The 24304-nt window shown below is 32.5% G+C and overlaps 2 protein-coding genes and 1 long non-coding RNA gene across 7 annotated transcripts in view; 2 read left to right on the plus strand and 1 right to left on the minus strand.

Moving 5' to 3' along the window:
• The first annotated feature begins 735 nt into the window (after positions 1 to 735).
• Positions 736 to 3821, plus strand: LOC125058704 (28S ribosomal protein S31, mitochondrial-like). Its single transcript, XM_047662844.1, is given in 8 exon segments — positions 736 to 909; positions 979 to 1241; positions 1412 to 1535; positions 1617 to 1699; positions 1702 to 1786; positions 2892 to 3112; positions 3535 to 3602; positions 3604 to 3821. Coding segments are annotated over 8 exon segments (1047 nt in total). The 5' UTR covers positions 736 to 895; the 3' UTR covers positions 3793 to 3821.
• An 874-nt stretch (positions 3822 to 4695) lies between these two features.
• LOC125058687 (tumor necrosis factor ligand superfamily member 13-like) overlaps positions 4696 to 24304 on the minus strand; it is a 76817-nt gene continuing 57208 nt past the window's right edge. For 2 of the 5 annotated variants that reach the window (XM_047662812.1, XM_047662813.1), the window contains exon 10: positions 4696 to 6631. In XM_047662812.1, coding sequence (XP_047518768.1) covers positions 6368 to 6631 — 264 coding nt within the window. In that variant the 3' untranslated portion in view covers positions 4696 to 6367. Of the gene's footprint in view, positions 6632 to 10834; positions 10957 to 15078; positions 15136 to 15217; positions 15449 to 24304 lie in introns of those variants that run through there. The other 3 variants (XM_047662815.1, XM_047662816.1, XM_047662817.1) reach the window with 2 other exon arrangements.
• Positions 21557 to 23643, plus strand: LOC125058716. The gene is made up of 3 exons (XR_007118477.1): positions 21557 to 21571; positions 22080 to 22383; positions 23121 to 23643. It is a non-coding gene; the product is annotated as an uncharacterized LOC125058716 (long non-coding RNA).

Here is a 24304-nt window from a genome sequence, read left to right on the forward strand (position 1 = left end):
GAAGTCGGTTAAAATTATTAGTAATTATTGTAAGTAGGATTTCAATAAATCGATGTCACGTAAGTTAGTATCTATTTTATTTAGTTGTAAATTTTAATACTTCTCCTAATAAAAAAATTATAGATGTTTGCGCTTCTCACTCTACACTCGGCTCTCCCATTAAAATTAAATTTTAATTTGAAAACATCGGTCGTAAAAAAAAATTCAAAAGCAGTGGCATATTAGATAGGTACATTACGAATTACGAAGAGTCAATATTTGAGTTACAAGTGTCGTGACAATCTTTAATTTTCTTATTATTATGGAAGTACATATTCTAATTTAAATTTTCAATTGTTCGTTAAAAATAACGTGGACAACATGTTAAAACGCTAAACTTTTTCAATAGTTTTCTCACGCCATCTTGTCTAAAAGTACAGCAGTAAGGTGATTGTAGTTACGACTACAATGTAGTACAGCACGTTGTTGTGATCAATAACACACAGAGGGCGCGAACTCACCACAAGCAATCATGTAATATAAAAGACTTAATAAAAATAGACTAATAAAAATATGGCATTCATAACTCAAAATGCATTTTAATTATTTATGTTACTATTTTATATTTATTGCTTTTTATTTCATTTAATTTTTATACCGACCCCTCACGGTCAACTTCTTTGAACTGTAAAATGACAATGTCAAACACAAAACGTCAACTTTTCATTAAAGAAAAACGGTTGAAATTGAGTCTGGTCAATATTCTTGGCAATTTCAAAATTCTTGATTTACTTATAGGTTATAAATTTTATAGATTCGGATGGTTTTTCATCTATCTTATTAATAATAATTTGATAAGTAAAAGTTAAACATTAAAATACAATCTGAAAAACAGCTTTACAACACTATTTGAAAGATGATGCTTTCTAAGTAAGTTTCTTACTAACCCAAAAAAAATGTTTCAAAGTTATTTTTGTTTATGTTTTTTTTATTTTACAGGCTAAGATTTAAACAACGTGAAATTCGTATTTTGTGTCGGTTGTTATCTGGAACACCCCCAGACCAGACAAATGACGGAAAAATACCTGAAATAAAACCTAAAAGTCAAGAAAAGCAAAATGAGTCTACCACAAAAATTCAGGAACTTTTAAAGAAAATGTTAGCAGAGCCAAAAATTTCTCAGGAAGAGTATGAAAATAAATTTGTGGTCGCACCTGAACGCAAGAAGCGCGATACAATTGAAGTTAAAAAAGAAAATATAGGTTAGTGGTACATTAAATCTGAATATATAAAAATGAAGAAAATATAGTTTTATATCTCAAAATACTGAAAAGCTCAGTATATTCATTCATACACAATGTAACTGCTGAGATAGTCTGTCATATTTTATACTTACTAAACATTTTTTAATATTCTTAATGTCCATTTACAGAAGAAAGCTTAACAAAAGCAGCTACTGATGTAGCTGAGGCAATTGGCGGTGATGTTAAACAAACTGAGGCAGAATTATTGTCTCGAGTACTTGGAAAAATTAATCAGACATCAACTACACTTAGGTAAGAGTAATAAAATATAATAAATTTATATTTCTGGTATCTGGGAAGATGTTGTTATTCAAAATTTATGAAATTTTTCAGTGATTTGCTGGTTGGTATGAAAGTAGACAGGTCTAAGGAAACAGAAGATCAAGGTAGAAAAGAAACAAGAGGTCAGCAAGTCAGGCCAGTAAGAGTGCAGCACAATCAAGGCCTCGGCAGTATGAACAAAGACCACAAACTGTAAGGGAAAATAGGCCTGAGCAAAAGAGGTAATTTATTACTTTTAGGTCTATTTCCAAAATAAATTCATGTATTTAATATTCCAAACTAAATGATGTCTGATTATTTTTATAGTCCAAAAATCTAATTTTAAAACAGTGTCTTACGATTCAAGACTGAAAGGACTGTAAATCAATATTTTTGATCTTGTTTGATTATTATTTTTCTGTACAATTTGATGTGTCTGACAATGCTTATGAATGCTCCCTCATTAATACAAAATTACATTAATTATTTTGATTAGTTCCACATTAATAAAATGCTTGAATGAAACTTTGGTCCTTGAAAATGTCACTTTAGGAAGATTTGAAAACTTATAAAAATTTAAATAAATCCTACAAATTACGATTACTAAATTTTTTTTATGTAGTTTAAAGAATCAGTCAGTATTATTTCCTTATTCCTTGCCAATGCAATATAGGGATCTATTACATATATAAAAAACATATACAAATTAACTACATTTTGTATAATATATCAAATCAAATACGAATTATTCTTTAGAATTCTGGACAGTTATAGCGAAACTCATCTGTTCTTCTTCTTTAAACTATAAACTAAACCTAATATAAATGTGGACACTTTACTAATTAGTAGCTTGTAACAGTAAGATCAGGGGATGGGCGGCAGGGGTGTAAGAGATGCACAAATATGTTTCTGAGTTACAATTGTCATTTTAATTTTCATCTAAATGTAAAAGTGAGCAGTGTTGGCCTAGCGTCTTCAGCGTGCGACTCTCATCCGTGAGGTTGTTGGTTCGATCCCCGGCTGTGCACCAATGGAATTTATTTCTATGTGTGCATTTAACATTCGCTCGAACGGTGAAGGATAACATCGTGAGGAAACCGACATGTCTTACACCCAAAAAGTCGACGACGTGTATCAGGCACTGGAGGCTGATCACCTACTTGCCTATTAGATTTAAAAATGATCATGAAACCGATTCAGAAATCTGAGGCCCAGATCTAAACGTTGTAGCGCCACTAATTTTTTTTTTATCGAAATGTAAAATGTTTTGGAGAGACCCATGCAAACTAACTGCATAAATGAACACTTATTGTTTATGAGATTTTCTTAGCAACATTTTATCAACAGTTTGTCACAGCAAATGAGTATCAACGTTTTTGGAGGAAAACCACTTGGTATCTTTAAGCAAGGACCCACAAACTATGGCACCAAGTTAGAAGTTTGGGACCACTTGAACCAGCGAGAGTTGACCCTTGCAACATCACAACCACCCTCTAACTACTTTGAGAAGATGTTGCTTTGGACTGAACAGGGCAAAGTTTGGAAGTTTCCTATTAATAATGAACAAGGTAAGATAAATACCAGCTTCAATACTATCAAGATAGCACTCAGCAGTTAATGAATTATTAGAGTAGAAATTTAAAAACTCAATACAAAGTAAAAATACAAATATTACATAGATAACATTTCTTCCCTAAAAGACACAAGGATAGCCATGCTACAATTTTATTTTATTTCAAATTGTTATCTTATGCTTAACCACTGGTGGTAGTTAGTAAAAAATAAACAGTGATGAAAGCGGAAATTGTATATTGTAGGATGATGGATGGCTTACTAAACTACAAATAGTTATGAAATTACAATTGCAAAATTAGCAAACAAAATTTAACTTACCAACTAACAGAAAGAAATCACTGCCATTAATTTATTTCATTTATCATTACACTCTCAATGTTGTTAAAATTATTATTATTACAAATGTTTGTTACAGGTATGGAAGAAGAGGAAAATGTACATTTCTCTGAACATATATTTTTAGACAGCCATCTAGAGGGCTGGTTGTCCCACACGTGGGCCAATTAGGCACTTCATGGAGTTAGTTTGTGTGGGCCTCTCCAAGAATGCCTTCTACACGGTACAGGAGAAAAAGGACCATATTTTATGGTACAAAGAGTATTTTGAATCAAAGAAAGATTTGCTAAATGAGATTGGTGTTTGGGATATTAAACCAACTGAAGCTACAGTGTAATTTGTGTAAATATAGGTTATTAGATAGTTCTTTTTTGTTTTTTTTCACTTGATCAATCCTGGAGCATGGAAGATTAATTGCTTGACCTAAAATTTTCAAATTCTTAATTCACAGATATTTTTCTACCCAATGGCAACTTCAATGTTTAGAAGCCATGAAGTGATTTTTTAACTTTATGGACAATGGATGATTTGGAGACACTCTGGTATCGTGGTGTTTCAAATAATTTTTATTTAAATTTCGATGATAATTGGCGAAAAACAATTGTTAACAATGTTATTTTATTATTTATCTCCAATACATTACCGATGTTTTTATAGTAGCGCCATCTAGTGACTGATGAAAAGTATGTATGTATTTATATATATATATATATTAATTACTTCACTAATATTTCTCAAATTCTAATATATTCGTGACGTGACTTAATTATTTAAAGTAAGAAAATTTGAAAATTCAAATTTTAAACAGCAGTAATTTGTTTCTCAACGTTTGGTAGACCCATGATAGGAAAAGATAGTTTTTATTAAACAACTACACATTACTTTAAACTTTAGAATTACCTTTGGTGCATAAAAAACAAATTTCATTTTATACAATACCCACTCTTCATATAGATGGAGTCTTTATTACGAAATTTATCGGCCATTTTTATATAATTATATTAGATCATGTTTTATTTATGTACAAAAATAATAGATTCTGAAAAGAAATAGCGTCTAGTCAAAAATATATTGGATATTGACATACGGGAGAAATTGGCGCTAAGTCTCGTTTCTTGTCTCGCCCTAATTACTCTCCTTGTGAAAACTGACATCTGTCAAAATTTTGGTAAGGTTTATTTAATAATTTAACATTACTTTGACTTTAAAATGAGTGTAAACTATAAGAAAATAAAACAAATCGAGTTTTAAGGCACATTTATTGGTGGACGGGCGTAATAATAAATTTACAGTATGTGATATTTTGGCTAATCTATCATTTGCGCGGGAATTATTTTACAAAATTTTAGATTAACAAAGGTAACAGTAATTGTAAAATCTAATCTACAGTATATAAAACTAAAGATATCACAATGTGTATATTAAAATACTCATGAATTAAGTAGAAATGTTTTATAAGCCCTATTTTGCGTCCTTATTATTAAGATTAAACATATAGTTATAATTCACCTCGGAAAAAAATCAATATTAATTAAATCAATCACATTTATTAATCTTAATTGAATTATTACGGATAGCAACACTATCGTTATTTACTTTAAGGGGAAAGTACCCACTACCCGTGCATTGTGTATGTACTTTTAGTAGAAAAACTTCTGAGGCACAGGTAAACGTATTTTCCGGAAAGTATAATGTTTTCTATTTCGCACCGCTACGGATTCTTACTTCTGATAACCTTAATAAAGAAAAGCCCATGAGGTGGGCAAGTACAGTTGTCGTAATCATACGGCCGAGATGCGAACATCATGTACATTCTCGCTTTTAACCGCTCTCGTAATATCTCGCTGAGTATGTACAGCCGTCATTACGTATAGTAAAAAGCCACAGATAATAAACGCTGAAAATGAACATCTTATATTCTTTCATTTAATTCGAACAAAGCTTTTCATTTTTTACAATTAAAATTTTTCACTTAAAAATTATGACTTGACCCTAAATTCTATATTATAGCACTTAAGTACGCTTTAAAAATATAACAAACTAAGTTAAATGGTCAAATGCTGAATTGAGTAACAAAGAAATATAACAATCTAAATTATTGTAATATAAAAATTTCGAAAAATTAACGCGAAAACTACAAACAATTTTTTGTTGTAACGATCAAACCCACAAACTTAAATAATTTCGAGATCATATTGAGATTTATTCTTTTGATTCATAGTCTGTGCTTACCCGAAATTCTAATTTCAAACGAATTCTTTAGAATTTATTCAAAGCTACAAATTCCGTGTTACCATTTTGAAAAGTCCTTGTTTTGTAAACAAGTGATGAATTGAAGCGATTGCTCACTTCATTCAACGTGTGATGTATTACTATTTACATACACAATCACAATTCTGCATTATTCTAAATAACGGAAAACAAATTAACAATGGAAAACTTATGGCACCAATAACAAAACTAAATATCCTTTTTCAATGCGATACATAACACATAAAAATGGAATACACATTAACTCCCTTTTTCATAAAAACTCAATTTAATTACACTATTTTAACTAGAGTTCTGATTTCTCTTGCTTAATTGTTAGCGCTGTTATGATAGAGATATCTGAAGCAGCAAAGTTTTGAATAACCTTAGATTAATTAGGGAAAGATGAGTCGAGAGACAACTTCAAAAACGTGTTGAATTGTGAGATACGGAAGTCACATATCGCGGTAAGTATCGACTCTGAATCTTTCCCTAAGAAAATCACCTCGAAGTTTACACCTGACGTTCGAAGTCAGCAATTCAAAATACGTTAATTAGTGCGATTTGACAGTACGTGCTTCTTGAGAATAGAACTAGTTAAAACAGTGTAACAATTTAAAGAAGGGAATATAAGCGTATCAAACGCCCACGCGCACGATAAATTACGAACTGAGTTTCACGAAACCAATGTATGTGTAACCCGATTTGAGTAACAACGTTCTATTCTTTTCTCTCTGGGCGATGTTCACAGTGTCGCCTTTGTGCAAACGTGCAACTGTTTGAACTGAACAGGATATTTGAGCCTTATTTAGTGGTCTGGAACTGGAATCGTCACCTGTGGCACAGGCTGAGATGAGGCGCGGCGTGCTTGTCGGCTGTCTTGCAAATATAAAGTATACGTTTGGTGCGTGCGTTAAGTATACCACCTGAAAAAATATATTTATATATAGGAGGTATATTTGTTTAATACATATAGGAGTACTCTAAGAATAGTTTTGTAGGAGTGTTGGCCGGTTTAGCAGGCAGCAGCTCAATAGTGCGTTCAAACCCCTCGTCGGCGTCCATGCGTCCGGTTGTCTCTCTCCCTAAAATATTGCGAGGGGGCCGATGGCTGGCCATGCGTCATACTCGTGAACGGGTGCTACTTGTGGTAAATGGTCGTACTTGAATTCGAGTATGCGGTGATGTTAGTTATTTCGACTATGTGTTTGCGTGTTGTTCCCACGAGAATGTAAGTGCGTGCTCTTATTTCACCATGCCTCCTGCTGATAGAGGACAAGTCTTTGTTTTTTTTTTAATTTATGTTATTATTATTAATTACTTTATATTTCATGTGGAATATGGTGTAATTGTTGCAGCTCCTTACAAATGTTGTGTAAAAAAAAATGGCGATTAAAAAGAGTGGCGGAGAGTTTATTGCCAGTTCCTCTCTTCCGTTCTACGCCCTTGATTTGAGAACTGGCAGTAAATGTAAAATTAGAAGCATTAATATGTATTTCGTTACTGCCGAGACATAAGTGTATATTATGTTACCTATAGGTATAATTAAATGATTTTTTACTTTACTTTCTTATGTGCAATTACTTGAAAGAAAAACATCGTAGACAAGTAGTCCAGTCAAATTATGGCTAAAAACGGGTTAAATAAACATGAGCGAACACAGTTTGGGGATTTTGTGGATCGATAGGGGGGTGTATTCTGAGCATAAATTCCAATTTGAGGGGTTGTACTGAGGTCAGCTCAAGGTCATTTCGATGGAAACGCGTTTAATTCGATATCTCGAGAATGGTTAGTGTTAGGCGAAAAATTGTAGAGACCTTTTCTTTTCCTAACTAAATTTACTAACTTTTTTATTAGAAACTTTTTTTTATAACATTAATATTTTTCAAGTTATTACTCCCGCAAGGCAGAAATTTTACTTTTTTTTCAATTTTTCGTCGTTTTCTCCCCAACCATTTAATTTTATTAAATTTTACCGATCATGGAAGTGTAGATCTTTTAATTATGAACAATTTTGTTCCTAAACTTTTTTCCGTAATGCCAATACCTTCGGAGTTATAGATTACTTTACCGAGCGAAATCCGCGCCACTGTCGCAATATAAAAAGGTCAATCGATTAAACTATTTAAAAATTAGGTATTTAATTAAGGTAAATTTAAGTAAATTAACAATTAAAACTGTTTCACACATTTATTTATAGAAAAATAGGTTATAAAATTCGGAATATTAAGCACCCGAGGTCGATGGAAGTGATTCGTAAATATTCGTGGTCCTGACGGTATCGGGGCATACGTCATCCTCGTCCATTGCGTCAAGATCATCATCGTCGATAACGTTCGCGACATTCGAACAATAGTTCTCTTGGCAATTGGTGCAAATCACTGAGCAAAAGAGGCCGGCCTTTCTGCATTCGCACGCTTTGCCGCATTTGGTTTTGCATTTGCACGCAATCGATCTCAGTAAATTATTAATCTTAATATATGATTAATAATGATAATTAATCAGTAATTATTAGCCAATAGCGATGTCATTGAAACCAGCTCCGGATAATTTAGGACGACGTATGCCCCGATACCGTCAGGACTACGAATATTCACGAATCACTTCCATCGACCTCGGGTGCTTAATATTCCGAATTTTATAACCTATTTTTCTATAAATAAATGTGTGAAACAGTTTTAATTGTTAATTTACTTAAATTTACCTTAATTAAATACCTAATTTTTAAATAGTTTAATCGATTGACCTTTTTATATTGCGACAGTGGCGCGGATTTCGCTCGGTAAAGTAATCTATAACTCCGAAGGTATTGGCATTACGGAAAAAAGTTTAGGAACAAAATTGTTCATAATTAAAAGATCTACACTTCCATGATCGGTAAAATTTAATAAAATTAAATGGTTGGGGAGAAAACGACGAAAAATTGAAAAAAAAGTAAAATTTCTGCCTTGCGGGAGTAATAACTTGAAAAATATTAATGTTATAAAAAAAAGTTTCTAATAAAAAAGTTAGTAAATTTAGTAAGGAAAAGAAAAGGTCTCTACAATTTTTCGCCTAACACTAACCATTCTCGAGATATCGAATTAAACGCGTTTCCATCGAAATGACCTTGAGCTGACCTCAGTACAACCCCTCAAATTGGAATTTATGCTCAGAATACACCTCCCTATCGATCCTCAAAATCCCCAAACTGTGTTCGCTCATGTTTATTTATTTCGTAATTTGACTGGAGTAAAGAGTCTAACACAATTTGTCTTCGTAACGACGGAAAAAATAAAAAAAAAAACAAAAATGCAATAAACCACGATACAATACTACTGGATTATAATTCTTATGAATCAAAAATGAATTTATTTAATGTTTTTCCGTTTTCAGATAATAATTAATAAACTTTTGCATTTTGCTTGCCTTCTTTAGGCGTAATATCTATATTTGTATACACAAATCACTGCACTAATCGGCCCGTTATAAGTAGGAGAACGGATCCTTAAAAACATCTGATATTGACGCAAAAATCTGTTCCATACATGAGCTAATCAATAAAATTAGCGCATGACTCTAGATTAGTATAATAACGCAGTACTTGTATAAATATATACGATTACTATCTCGTGTCTATTGATAGTATTAACAACGTAGTCAAGTAGTGGGTCCGCGAAAAAGGGTTTTTAAAAACTTAAAGTTAAAATGAGTACAACCGGTCCGATTTGAGGTCCGTTTAATACTAAATATTACAAGTATTCTATTATATTTATATCCTATTCTTAAAGGCCTACGTGACCGATCTGCTGATACATTGTTCTCACGCTCCACTAGGAAACGTTACTTAGTAAGAACTAAGAGTGGTTCGTAGAATCATGTAACAGCATTTCCGCTAATGAAATATAAAGGATCTTTGTACTACTATGTTGCAATGGTTTTTGTTTATATAAAATATAATTATCCTATGGTGGTGACACACGGGATTATATAACTACGTAAACAACAAGTGGCCTTATTTGTAAACAATCTAGCAAATAAATGAGTGCACGAGTTCAATAATTTCCATTGTCGGTGAATATTACTTTACAACAATTTAACCACTAATGAACATCTAATTGCTTTCATGTAGGTACATTAAGGACCTTCCGAAGCTAGCAATTATTTTAAACGTAAAATTTATTACGTCTTGTATGCATAAAGTCCCATACCCACTTGATCAGACATATCAGACACAGTTTGCGTTTCATTAACCTTTTATTAATTACATATCATTTCAAAAGTAGATAATCAGATTACATATGATTTTTTGGTTTACATGTCGATATTTTCGTGGCTAATTTTCATAACGTTTACCGACTAAAAGAGTTAATGATAAAATTAAATATTAATTCATAAAATGCGCAATTTATCTGTAGTAACGCGTTCGTATATATTTAAGGCGATAATTAAAAGCCGATGTTTTAATAACATTACGATTTATAAAGGCTTAATCAACAAATAACTTAGTTAAGTCTGTTAGTACGATCTCACAGACTATACGGTATAATGGTGAACCAATAATAGATTCTGGTTGTAAGACATCCTGCCTTGAGATTGAAAAATAAACGTCCGAAGTCTGCTACACTCAATCACAGGGAAACGGGATTTTATACATCGCAAAAGCTCAATAATAATATCCAAATTATTTAAAACAAATGCAGCCAAAAGTAAAGCAGTGTTGGTCTAGTGGCTTCAGCGTGCGAATCTCATCCCTGAGATGGTAGGTTCGATTTCCGGCTGTCCATCAATGGACTTTCTGTCTATATACGCATCTTACATTCGCTCAAACGGTGAAGGAAAACATCGTGAGGAAACCGGCTTGCCTTAGACCCAAAAAGTCGACGGCGTGTGTCAGGCACGGGAGGCTGATCACCACCTACTTGCCTATTCGATTGACAAATGATCATGAAACAAAGAAATCTGAGGCCCAGCAGAAAAAGTTGTAGCGCCACTGATTTATTTATTATGAAACAAAAGACATACGATGCAGTGTTCAAAAAACAATAGAATTATGATATTATATAATTTAGCACACGAAAAGCAGTAATATCAAATAAATAGATGCAATGTTAGCGCATTCCGATTCCGATTCTATTTTTGTTACTCACTTGTGCATACACTAAATACAGCCCGGACTCCTTAATATTGAAATAGTCCGTCTTAAGTTCTATTTTATCCTCGCTGCCCTTTGATGAGATGTCCGTATCGCGCACCCATGGTCCTATGATTGCTGGAAATGGAGAATATTTATTAATAAATCGAAGAATTTTCCAGGATTTGTATCACGGTTTCGAATATTAAATGTTTTGTTTTGCTAGTCGGTGAACAAAAACAATTGGTGCAATAGACCCAAAATCCACTATCCAGATTCCAGTGCGGTAAATTTTAGTGTATATGAAACAATTATAATTTATATATTACTAGCAGGCCGGCCAAGCGTTGCTGTGGCTAAGGTTTTTGTTATATTACATAGTAGCAAACTATTCAAGGGAAACGGTAGGATAACATCAGTCATGGGGACCACCATGCTTTATTGGTGGGTATGCCATTAAATTGTAGTGTATGTGAAACGTTGGTACTTTCAAGACAGCGCCATCTGTTAGAATTGTGACTGTTAAATAATAAACAAGTATTTTGCAATAAAATAATATTGCGGGTATAAATTGAGATGTAAGCTATCCTATCTTTTAAGTTGGAAATTTGATTGATATCGATTCGGTAGTTTAGGAGTCCATAGCGGACAAACAACGTGACACGTAATTTATATATATTAAGATAATAAGCAATTTAAGACATACAGTTCAATTAATACTGTTTACGTCAAGACAAAACAATATTTTATTCCTATCGCACACATATATGCCTCCAGGTCCGAACCCTATATTATATAACTTATTGGGCGATGAAGAGGCTTTATACAAAGTATAAAGTAACTACTTTATAGTACTTAAGAGACAGTAATACCAGACATCTTGTTTTTTATTCAACTCGACTTAAATCGAATTCTATTTTCAGTTCTCGTATGAGTACAAGAGTGGGCAAACTGTATAGGAATAGGAAGAATTGTATACTTATCACAGAGATAAGGAATTTCAACGCTACACAGGGCAATCCTGTTTTATTAAACACAATTATTTTTTGAGGACACGCTTGCCTTGAACCGGTTTAATTTAAACTAAAAATGTATTTATTTTGTTTGTAACAATTATTATATATTAACTCAAAAACATATATGATTTCAAAAAATCTTCGATTTGAATCCTACTAACATATTAGGCTATGTTACACAGGAATAATTATTTTATAAAATATGTTCATTAGTGTATTTAAAAAAATGTCTGGCCGTACGTATTTGGGACCACTAAGTATATTATACCTCGTAATTATACATGAAACAGTTAAATTAAAAAATGTATCCGTACGTCGAAATTTCGGAGAACTCTTCCAGTTTCGAGCCCTAATCAGATATTATAACTATAGACTATTATGTCTGGGTACGGCCTTGAGTCTGCCACACATGTATTCAGGGTCACCCTATAGGAGAAAAAAGTATGCAAATTGGTTTTGGGAGGTCAGTGAATTGGCTAGTTTTTATCCCTTACAAAGTCTCTTCTGTTATTGGAAGCATCCACGAGGAAATAGTATTGATAAGTTTTAATAACGTGTCAATGTCCTGATTGTCGCGTACGTACGTAAATACGTTTTTAAAATGACAAATAAAGTTAATCTAATTATAGTTATCGCATAATTTATCATACAAATGTTTTGCGCGTCTATTTTTGTTTTAAATTTGACGACATTTTCAGGATTAGCTTTGAACTTGTTGAAATAATAAATAATTACGTAGCCACATTTATGATTCATAACAATTGTTTTATAAGGTAAAAAACATATTCTACGTCATGTATGATTGCGTATGCGCAATAATTTCAGCTGTATAGACTTAAAAGTGTAATATAACACTACCGTCCTATGTCAATTTACTTATGCGTAAACCCGTTTAACACTTTCACATACTAATTTATTACGAATGAACATTAATTTAAATGTGCTTTCGCTAGTAATTAATAAAAAACAATAATTCAAATAAAACTTCTATAACGCATTCTTGAATATTGAAGTCTTATTTCAGTGTTTATTAGCGTAAATAGAAAATTAATAATCACGTAATAAGATCACTGATAGAAGCTTCTAAGACAATGATATGGACATTGTAGGAATGGACATAACTCCTTTAGCACCGGTTTTCGTAAGGAATAGGGCTGTATGTTAAGCAGTACACAATCATTATTTTAAAGGACACAATGGTCTTTAGAATCATGAATTTCATATGCATTGCAAACATTTGCACCTACTCTGCTAGTATAAAACAAAGTAGTTTCCTGCCGTTTTCATCAATAGACAATACATTAATAGATATTCGAGATATATATATGCATAGTTCATAGCAGGCGCGGCGCGTGCCTATATCACTTTGTACTGACAACTATACTTTGCATTCGAAGCCGGGGCGCGTCACTAGCGAAAATTAAATTGAGAGCTAAGGATCAACCCGGAAATCAATGTTTTTCGAATTCAAGGGAAATAATTAAAGTTTTTAAGATGAACTTAAAAATGAGGGCATGAATCACAAGTGCCTCAAAAAAGAAATTGAACGCTTTCTCTTTGTACCTTAGCGCGAATTTTACGATAGTTTAGTAAAGTTTATAAAAAGTTTCAATCGTGATTTTTTTATAGAAACGGGCAGGAGGCTCATCTGATGTTGAGTGCCAGAGGGCTCGCGAGTGCGATGACGGCCTTTTATGAATTGGTACGCTCTATTCTTTAGGGACCCTAAGTCGAATTGGTTCGGAAATACATCAGTAGTCAGCTGGTTCTACGTAGTGGATGTGCGCGGCAAAAACTGCCTTAAAAAAGGATTAGTTGTGGAACGACGGACGTCGTGGAATTTCGTATTCTGCCTCGACGTCCGACGAGGAAACTTAGCTACAGGTATTGGGAGTATTTTACTCTGGAGCACTGGAAGACACACTGGCACTTTCATTTTGTACCAAAAAATATATAGTTCCATATAAAAAGTTCGAATTTCGAGACAAAGATTGGATTTATGATGAACAATCCACAACAATTTCTGTAGACGTGAGAACAACTATTGCGGTCAGGTCAACATAGATTTGCGATTAATCATTGTGAACGAAAGATTTACACAATTAGTCATCATTATGTTTTAATTAAAAGAAAAACGCCGTATTATTTAGAAAAAAGTTATTACATAAATTTTCTGTGTACTGTGTGTAAGCTAATTTAATATTTTGTTTTTACTCTTATAATTTTATAATAAAAAGTCCCGTAATCAACGATGATTCATAAAGAAAATATCTGCTATTATAGATGAATACCATCTATAATAGCTTTAAATACTGTTAAGGCCTTTAAACAAACTCGATGTTTCCACGGGAAACGAACGCGTGCGCTCTCACTTCTACGTATGATCCCAACCTGACTGAGCGGATTGCATACGAAACATTTTCAAAGACGAAGTTTCATATAAGAATGTTCAATATAAATCTAGATAGCAATAAGCTATATGTATGTTTCTTTGTATATATCAGTACATAAGAATGTAGGTAAGTGTATGATATTGTGATTGTTAATTGCTTCTTAAGTATTGTATGATTAAAGTTATAATTTTATAAGCATTTACTGCTTGCATAGTAATAATAAAGACAATATAAATACATTTCCTATGAATCAACAGGTTTATTAAAATTACAATATACTAATTGTAATTTAGTTTAGTAGACACAAGTGACAGGAGTCATAAGGATTCAATATTTAATTAAGGTTTATGGTGGGATTCATTATCTCTTTCTCTATGGAGTACTTTAGCTAAAACAGTACTTAATTTTTTATTAATAAGGGGGCCAGTCTTTCAAAGTAAGATTCAATTAAATAGCTACTTTAGTAAAGAGCATTTTAAAACAATGTCTAGCCTTTTAATTAAGTCTTAATCAAAAATGAATTAAGTATAAGGGATGTGGATTGGCTTTTGAATTATTGCTCTAATTCATAAACGCATAGGAGTTATATTTGTTTAGATATTGAATAGAACTTGTCTTAATACCATGCAGTGTGCTTACACATCCTGTGGTATGTAAATAAATTATCATTTTAACTGCATATTTCTGAGATTACAATTTTCTTTGTTGTATCAGCTGTTGTGTAGCTTTATATGGTTTAATTTGATATATAACTCATATAACTGTTAAGTATACATGCATTATTTTTGTAAATTAACTTTTACTACTAATACTACTTTACAAGCAAGACATGTGAGAAAATGTATATTTACCTTGTACCCCCAGGTTTATCTCTGGCGCATTACCATTAAATTGAACGACTAGAGTCTCTGAAATAAAATGACATTTAATTACTTTAAAATAACAATTAATACTACAAAACAATTTGGTACAATTAAAAATTAAAAGTACCTTTTTGGAAAATTGAGAGATCATAAGGACTTTTATCATGACTAGCATCTTTTTTACTTGAATCTAAAAGAGCCATGTCATCCCCGAGGTTTTCTACATCTTTCTGTCTTTTAATGAAGGTGCTTCCATTCTAGGTTCTCTTGCTTCAAAGCCTCTCATGTGTGTGTTATTTTGATTTAATATACCATCTCTTACATTTTGTATCAAAAACTGATCCTTGAGTACATCAAGTTGCTTCTTCATGGATATCATCTCATTCCAATAATAAAATGCAATGGAACAGCTGATTATGACACATAGTATACTAAGTAAAAAGTTAAATATAAATAAAAGCTTTATTTTCTTAGACGACGTTATTGACAGTGTCGTATTAATATGCACGCAAACATCTGAGGGTTTTTCTAAAAAGAAAAAAAAACAAATTATGAGACTGAAGTACATCATTTTATACTTTAAATTATTCAAAAGGAAGTGAAAATCACCTGTGTTCAGATGAATGACAGTCCTCTCTTTTACTTTCGGATTTTTACCCGTGTTCAAAAAAATATTCGCCGCACCTGCCGAGTTTAGTGGGACACCTTCACAGTTAATTTTTCTTTCGCCGTCCATTATGTTTATTGTAATAAATAGTAGTACTATGATAGTACGCACATATTATTGTTTCATACAATCATTCGTGTAGGCGTCGCCGTTCCTAAACAAAGGAAGTAGAGCTTATTAAAACTTTGCACGGACATCACCGATAACCGGGAGTTGATAATAAAAAATAACACAATTACATACCAGAGATAATAAGCGCGTCGAGGATTAAATAAAATAGTTCACTAATTCAGTCCTACATTTGCAGTTTCTTACTATATCACTAAAACTAGTCAGTCCTTAGCAAGAAAACAAACAAAAAAGTAAATAACACGGGTAAAACTCTTTGGATTCGTCCGTTTTGCAGCTCGGGCGGTTTGACCGCTATTGTCGACGCGCGCCAAATTCAAACTGAGCGCGTGGTGAACGCCGAACGCGACCACTGCGATTAGCGAACTCCGGGTCCGGAATGTGGACCAGTGTTGCCAACTTAATTTTAACGAACCCACCAATTTTGCCGTCGCAACCCACCAGAAAACCACTAAAATCCACACTAACTAATAAAATAAATGTAAGTGTGTTTGTTTAATTATCCTTTTTTCACGCCGAAAGGAAATATAGGATCGATGTGATTTTTATGTCCGCAGATAGGAGGAGGTTAGGCAAGCAGCCGGCGAGCACTATTTTTTTGTTTTAACCGCGGGAATCACATGTTTTACTGAAGTAAACAGTAGTCTATGGACTATGTCACTCTTTACTTTAGATGGATAGCATACAGCTAGGATATATTTTTTGACAATAATGTTCTTTTATTATATATTGTAAATTGAATTATAAAATTCGTTTATTTTCATTACAAAAAAACTTATAGAAGACATACAAAATCGTTAAAAATCATCTTCAGCAGAGGATTCCTCTGCACCTTCTGATTTTAAGTACACTTCTTTCGTTCCTATTTTCTGGACTACATAATTTGGCAAGATGTAATTATTGCAACACTTTCCTTCGCGTTTTAAACCTGCGCGGATTGTCATAATAGATGACAGTAGATCTAGCTTCATTCGGTTTCTGTGTTTTGTCTTCACGATATTCATAATGCTGAATAATCGCTCTACTTCAGCATTAGAGTGCGGTAAAACTAATAAAGATATAGCAAACGTGGCTAAATCTTCAAATCGGTTTTCTCCTGCAATGTCTTCGAAATCCAGCACCTCGTACCAAAATTCCAGCCGCCTCCAGCTGTACTTTCCACCACTTCCAGCCAGTCCTTTAATTGGGAGTCCCGTAACCAACAATCACGGAACTTTTGCGTATATTGCGGTTTTGGCATTTTGTTTTAAAAATAAACTAAACATTTGCAAACAAACAAGGTCGCTCCGATGCATAGCATAACCAAAACTACTAAGTATCTGTGTTGTGTATTTCTATTTTTGTGCATGCATACGAAACGAATCTCATTAATTCAAATCAAATTTGACCCATTAGACATACGAATAAAGTCCATAATCAAAATAATTTAAGAAATTGATAAACTTGTTTCGGGAAATTCCCGAAAATAACGAACGTAATTTTACAGAGTTGCCTACATAATGACAAAATATTCCTTTATAAGGTAAACGTTTTCGTCTTTTCCTGTAAAGATATCAATCGTGCTAGTGGTTAAATGTCGTAGCATACCACCGAATGAAACAAACTAAACCACTAGAAAAATCCACTAGCCACTAAAACCAAAATTCGCCCGCTAAAACGTATATCTAAACCACCAGATCTAGTGGAATATCCACTAAGTTGGCAACACTGATGTGGACCGCGCCGCACCACACCACGAAAATTGTCTGAACTGTTGAATGAATCTTCAATACTTGTCACGATAACAGTTATGGCCGATTTACACGTATTAAGTTTACTAAATATTAACTTAATTTTAAGTAACTTAACCCGTGTAAACAGTTAATTTAGTAAGAAGTTGCAAGTTAAAATTTAGTTGCAACTAAACAAGGTAGAATAGAATTTTGTCTATTTTTCGGTTAAGTTGGTGGGCGTGGCTAATCACTTGACACGTTTGGACAGGCAAAATTTAGTTAAATTTAAGTAAAAAGCATAAGCTGGCGGAGTCATTGCAAAGCTATGCTTTTGCTTTCGGCGCTGGAAGCTCAAAAACATATCCAAAACTATTTGTCCGATATGCGTATACAACAATTAATGAACAGTAGTAGAACCCCTTCCCCAATGAATAATAGTAGCCGTTTTACTCCTTCGCCTTCTTCAAATACGTATTACGTTGAGTCCCCAGAACCTTCACAATCATGTATTGGAGCATACAATACAGTAAATCCCCAATCAGGAAGAGAAAATCCTATAATATTTTGTTCTGTGGTCGTCCATCTTGAGCGAATAAATGTGTTTAACTAATTATTTAGTATTTTTACGTGTAAACGGTTACTTAAAATTAAGTCACTTGAAATTTAGTTAAAATTTAGTTAAGACTTGGCAACTTAATACGTGTAAATCAGCCTTTAGAAGCAGTATGATTTTCAATCGATTCTACCACTTAAATACTATTGAAAAATCATAGACTCAGCAAATATTTAAAGCTCGATGTTATACAGTTAAATGAAAATCGAAACATTAGTCTTTGTATATACCTAAGTTGAAGTTGATTTCGTATGTTTTTGTTTATTATGGCATTAAAAGAACATGCATTTATAGTAAAACGATGATAAATACCTAGTTTCTTCGTCCGTTGTTTGTTTTGAAAAATATAAGTTACTATAAATAAACAAATATTAAAATACCCCTAAATATTAAAATAAAATTTTTATACCCATAATTAAAATACTGGGAACAAAATTAATTATGATATAATTCCGTAACTTGTACTTAATTTCCAACTATTAATGTATAATAATTAGTAAATAGCATATAACGATGGTTGTTTCTATTCATGGGAACTTTAAGTGGTCTTTAATTACCTGCGTAAAATTCTTAAAACTCGACTCTTATCTCAGGTAGCCAGGAAGTCCAGGAACAATACAATTAAATAAGCATAGTAATTAGTAAGCAGACCTTCATGTTATTACATCTTTTTTTTTTTTTTTTTTTTTTTTTTTTAATTTATTTATTAGCCGGATACAAAGTCCATTGGCACTTTATAAAAAGGTATAACAAAATATCTTACACAAATAACTATACTATTAACTATACTAACTTAACATAAAATACAATCAATATAAAACAATGGTGAGCTTTAAATTTTCTCAACCGTGTTTTTTATATAATAGTAAATAGCTTTGAATAGAACTGGACATTTCAGTAAATCTTGGACACGGCGGGGAATTTCTATTTGTGATGGTTGACATTGATGACTACCACAGTGTGACCAGATTTAGTAGATTTCTACTTTTTTGGTAGATTTTGAGGTACTGGCAACAGAATTTAGTATGTAAAAATGATTTGGTATATTTTAGTAGAATTCACGCTTTTCAGTTATTCTAGTACTTTTTTGGCATATCGAATAAAAGCGAGGTATTCCTCTTTCATCGATTGGATTGGAACTATTTAATTTTCATTCTTTTCGCTACCATTCGTGCCGTGAGCATAGAGTGTGATGGACTGTGGTGGGAATTCCTTTATTGAGAATTTATATAATCGAGTTTAAAATGAGACGTAAATATACACAAGGATATCGCGATGAATGGGAGCTACATCCCTCATTTAAAGTTGGTTATGTTAATCTACAAAATTTTACGTTATTTTTCAAAGTCATCAGACCCGTTATATTCATAAAATTGAAACAGACATACAAAACATGATGAGTTTGAGTTTTCCATTTTGAGTTCCTAAGATAAATTATATAAAAACTACTCCGCTTCAGTCAATAGATCCAAGTTCAAGAATGCATTTCCTAAACATGTACCTGGGCACTAACGTAGCAATGACATTGGAATCATTAAAGGATGATGTTCGAATGAGATCTAAAATTGAAGAATTCCTTAACTATATTACATTTTTGATCAATCTGAGTAACCAATTTCTGCAAAGACTTACCCGTACAAGAATTTTTTTGCGGATTTTTCGTTCATCGATCCCCTAAAGCCAAATCTGTGATGCGAATAGCAAACCAAAGTATGGCATTTTGGCCCGATTTGTGAAGCAAATGACTACACTACCTTAAACGCTAAAGTAGAAAGAATATTTTCCGATATTAATAGGATTAAAAATCAAGATCGAAATCGATTTAATAATAAGAATACTTTAAGTTTAACTTTAAGTTTCATTTTATAAATTTTTGTTTAATTTTATTTTTATTATGAAAGAAACCAAGTTTTTTTAAATTAAATTCTTATTTTTATTATTCTATCGTTTAATCAAGAAAACATGCATGTTTTATGTTGTAACACAATAGCAAAAAAAGAAAATAATCGATTTTTGGGATTTTCTCGTTCCTTTCGGTAGATTTCAGTAGTTTTTAACCTCCACAAGCAGTAGATTCGTCAAATAAAATCTGGTCACACTGGACTACCATTTGCAGTGACTGATGAGTCTAAAGCTGATCTTGTCGGGTTATTTGCTAAAGAATTTCCAAGTTTAGTCCGATTATTCTCATCAAAATCCATCAACTTCATAATATCCGTTACTAGTATTAATCGTTGAAATTTAAAGGTCGGGCAACTCAATATGAGGTGGGATAAGTCAGCCTCATTTCCTCCACAGTATGTACATCTGTTATTATTTATAATTTTAAAACGAAATAAATGGCTTGGAGTCTGACAGTGGCCAAACCTCAAACGATTAATAATGGTTATAAATTTACGTTCATTGGCTCCTTTGTATTTATCATACCAAGGTTTACTTGGGAGTTCTTTTTGGATCTCTGCATACCAACTACCTTTATGCTGTGAGGATAATTTCCAATAGCTTTCCCATAACTTGCGACTTCTTTGTTTTAAGTCGAAAAGAAAATCCGTAAAAGGAACTCTGCATGTAATACTATGATCCTCATCATAATTAGAATTGACGATACCATCTACAATATCATTTCCCTTGATACCCCTATGAGAGGGCACCCATTTAAATGTTACTGGAGTATCCAAAGATATCAATGCTTCTCTAATTTTATACAATAAATAATTATTTCTATAATGAGTATGACATTTGTCTAAAGCCATTAACACACTTTTTGAATCTGAAATTATTAGGAACTCCATGTAGTTATCATTATTTTGTAAACTTTGTAAGTACAATACAACTTGATAGATAGCATAAGCTTCAGCTGTAAATATGCTGCAAGTATTACTTAACATAAAACATTTTGAGGTTTTAGCCTGAGGATCATAGTAACCCGATTTCACTGCAGATGAAGATTTAGACCCATCAGTGTAGACTTTGTAACTGTTAGGCTTGGTACAGCAATAATCCAGAAAGTCTATATTATCTACTACACTGGACATATCTATATTTAATTTACACATAAGAGCTTTATATTTACAGAGATATACAGGCCATAGTTCAGATTTGTACATATTATCAGATAAATCAGTCATAAAGCTCATAATTCCCAATAATTCAGGTATCTGGTTATTGAGAACATTAGTCGCTGTTATACTTGAAGGCAAATCTGGTGTATTAGTGATAGTTATAGAATAAGAAAGTTTTGGAAGAAGAACATCATTCTGAGAAGTTATAACTTTCAGGCAAAATTTTTCAGCAATTAATACTCGCCGAATACATAGTGGTTCTACACATGACTCAACCTCCATAGAATTGATAGGAGTGGTACGCATTGCACCAGTAACAATTCTAAGAGCAATATTTTGGATAACATCAAGCTTTTTTAATAATACAGGACTAATATTCATATATGCCAGACAACTATAATCAAAATGACTACGTACTAAGCTTTTATATAATAAACAAAGAATTTTTGGATCAGAACCCCAAAAAGTTCCTGCTAAGGACCGCAAAATATTGATACCTTTCAAAGCTCTACTACAAATATAGTCAATGTGTTTGGTAAACTTTAATTTAGTGTCAAAAATTACACCAAGAAACTTTTTTTCGCTATTTTGAGGGATTAAATTATTGTTATACTTAACATTTACATTAGTATCAATACCATAAGCTAAAACTGAACTTTTACTACTATTTATATTTAATTTAAGTATCTCAGTATAATAGTAGTTAAGTTGACATAAAGCTGAATTAACTTTTGCTTGAGTAACCTGTAAATTACTGCCTACACTATATATTAAGATGTCATCAGCAAATTGTAATATTTTTACAGATTCAGTCACATATGTATATATTTGTGAAGTATAAAGGTTATACAGGATTGGAGATAAAGAAGACCCTTGCATCAACCCCTTGAATGCTAATTTTGGACCATGAAAAACATTATTGTATTTAATGTATAAAGAACGACCATAATACATATGGAAAATCCATTTTAAAAGCTTTCCTGGGAAGCCCAAAGAATATAGCACCCTAATTAATTGGTGAAGATCTACATTATCATATGCCCCCTGAACATCAAGGAAAACACAAATTGCAGTAGAACCTGATAACAAACACTTCTTCATATCAGTCAGGTAAGCTATAAAACTTTCTGCTGCACTTTTGCCTTTTCTGAATCCAAACTGACAAGAAGGGATAAGTTTCTGGTTTTCAACAAAATAGTCCAGTCTAATCTTAATCATTTGCTCAAACAATTTCCCTACACAAGATGTAAGAGAAATGGGTCTGTACGAATTAAAATGATCATTGGGTTTGTCAGGTTTTAACACTGGTATGACACATTGCAACCTCCAGGATTCTGGAATCAATTGCTGAGACCAAAGCGAATTTAAAATATTAAGTAGAATATGTTTTACAGAAACATGTAGATTTTGAAGCATAATATAAGGAATATCGTCAAGACCAGGGGTTGTATTCTTTCTTGAAGACAAAGCCATGTCAAGTTCTTCAAAACAAAAAGAGTTAAGTAGAAACTTGCTTCACTGACTTCCATCATTAAATTCGAATAAACCAGAAATATTATCGTTGTTATTACTAGGTTGCCCTAACTTCTCTAAAAAACTTGCTATCCACTCATCATTTTTGGACACATTTCTATTAATGTTCATTCTCTTAAATCTTCTAATAAAATTCCACACTCGGGATACTGGAGTGAATCTATTAAAAGACGAACAAAGACTTTTCCAACTCTCTTTCTTAGCCATTTTTATAATAATTTTTTTCCTCGAATCTATTTTCTTATATTCTATATAATTGTCCATTGTCATATTACGTCTATAATTAGCTAACGCTTCTCTTGATTTGGTTACAGCCTCGGCACAAGTATCATTCCACCAAGGAGCTGGAGGAGCAGACTTTTTACTAGAAGATTTATGCTTTAACAATGGAACACAGTTTTCTTTTAAACTAAGTAGTAATTTATAAAATTCATCATATTGAACTAAAGGATCAATTGTTGAAGGAGAAAATTTATCAAATATATCTTTGGATTTGTCATTGTACATATGCCAGTTTGTTTTATTATATAAATACTTATGTATAGACTCTTGAACTGTATATTTTTGAGTAGAGGTAATGATGTTAACAAAAGTAGGTAAATGATAGCTCCCTAAAGAGTCATCACCGACATACCACTCACAAAGTGGTGCAATATCAGGGCTAACACAAGTAACATCAATGGCTGATGCATTATTACCAGGTCTAGAAATAGTAGTAGGGTCACCAGAATTTAAAATACATAAATCAGCATCATCAAATATATCAAATAATTCACGACCTCTTGAATTGGTAGTATCACAACCAAAAGCTATATTGTGAGCATTAAAATCACCAGATACAAGACAAGGCTTGGGTAATTGCAAAATAATCTTTCTCAAATTAATCAAACTAATTGAGCTATTATTTGGTGGACAGTAGACACAGAGCACTGAGACAGGACCACATCCTGTTATTATAGAAATAGCTATAAATTGAATATTTTGATAGAAAGTAGTTTGTAAGACCTTAAATTTAATATCATTTTTTATTAGAATACCTACACCTCCATGCTCATTTTTTGCATTTTTTCCAACAAATATATAACCAGGTATATAAAAAGGCCGACCAGAATCTTTTAACCAAGTTTCATTCAGTAAGCACACATCTATTTTATTATCATATAATAAAGATTTAAGAAGTGGTTTTTTATTATTGACACTCTGTATGTTATGTTGCATTAATCGTAAATAATAACCGTAGAAGTTTTGTTGCTCAATGGACGCTCAATGCCAGGGGCATGCAATGGCTCGCGCATGTGTTGCCGGCATTTTAAGAATAAAAATGTGTCGAAGGTAAGGGTATGTGTGCGAGACGTGTGTGTGACATGAGGGTGTGTGTGGGGTTTGCTCAGTACGTAGGTTATTTAGCGCTGTGGATATTTTTAATAATTCTTTTTAGCATTCTTAATATTTTTTTTTATTCTTTATGTTAGGTGTATATATATTTTTTTATTAAGAC

Source organism: Pieris napi, chromosome 18 (genome assembly GCF_905475465.1).
Source record: "Pieris napi chromosome 18, ilPieNapi1.2, whole genome shotgun sequence".
In the NCBI taxonomy this organism is placed as follows: Eukaryota; Metazoa; Arthropoda; class Insecta; order Lepidoptera; family Pieridae; genus Pieris; species Pieris napi.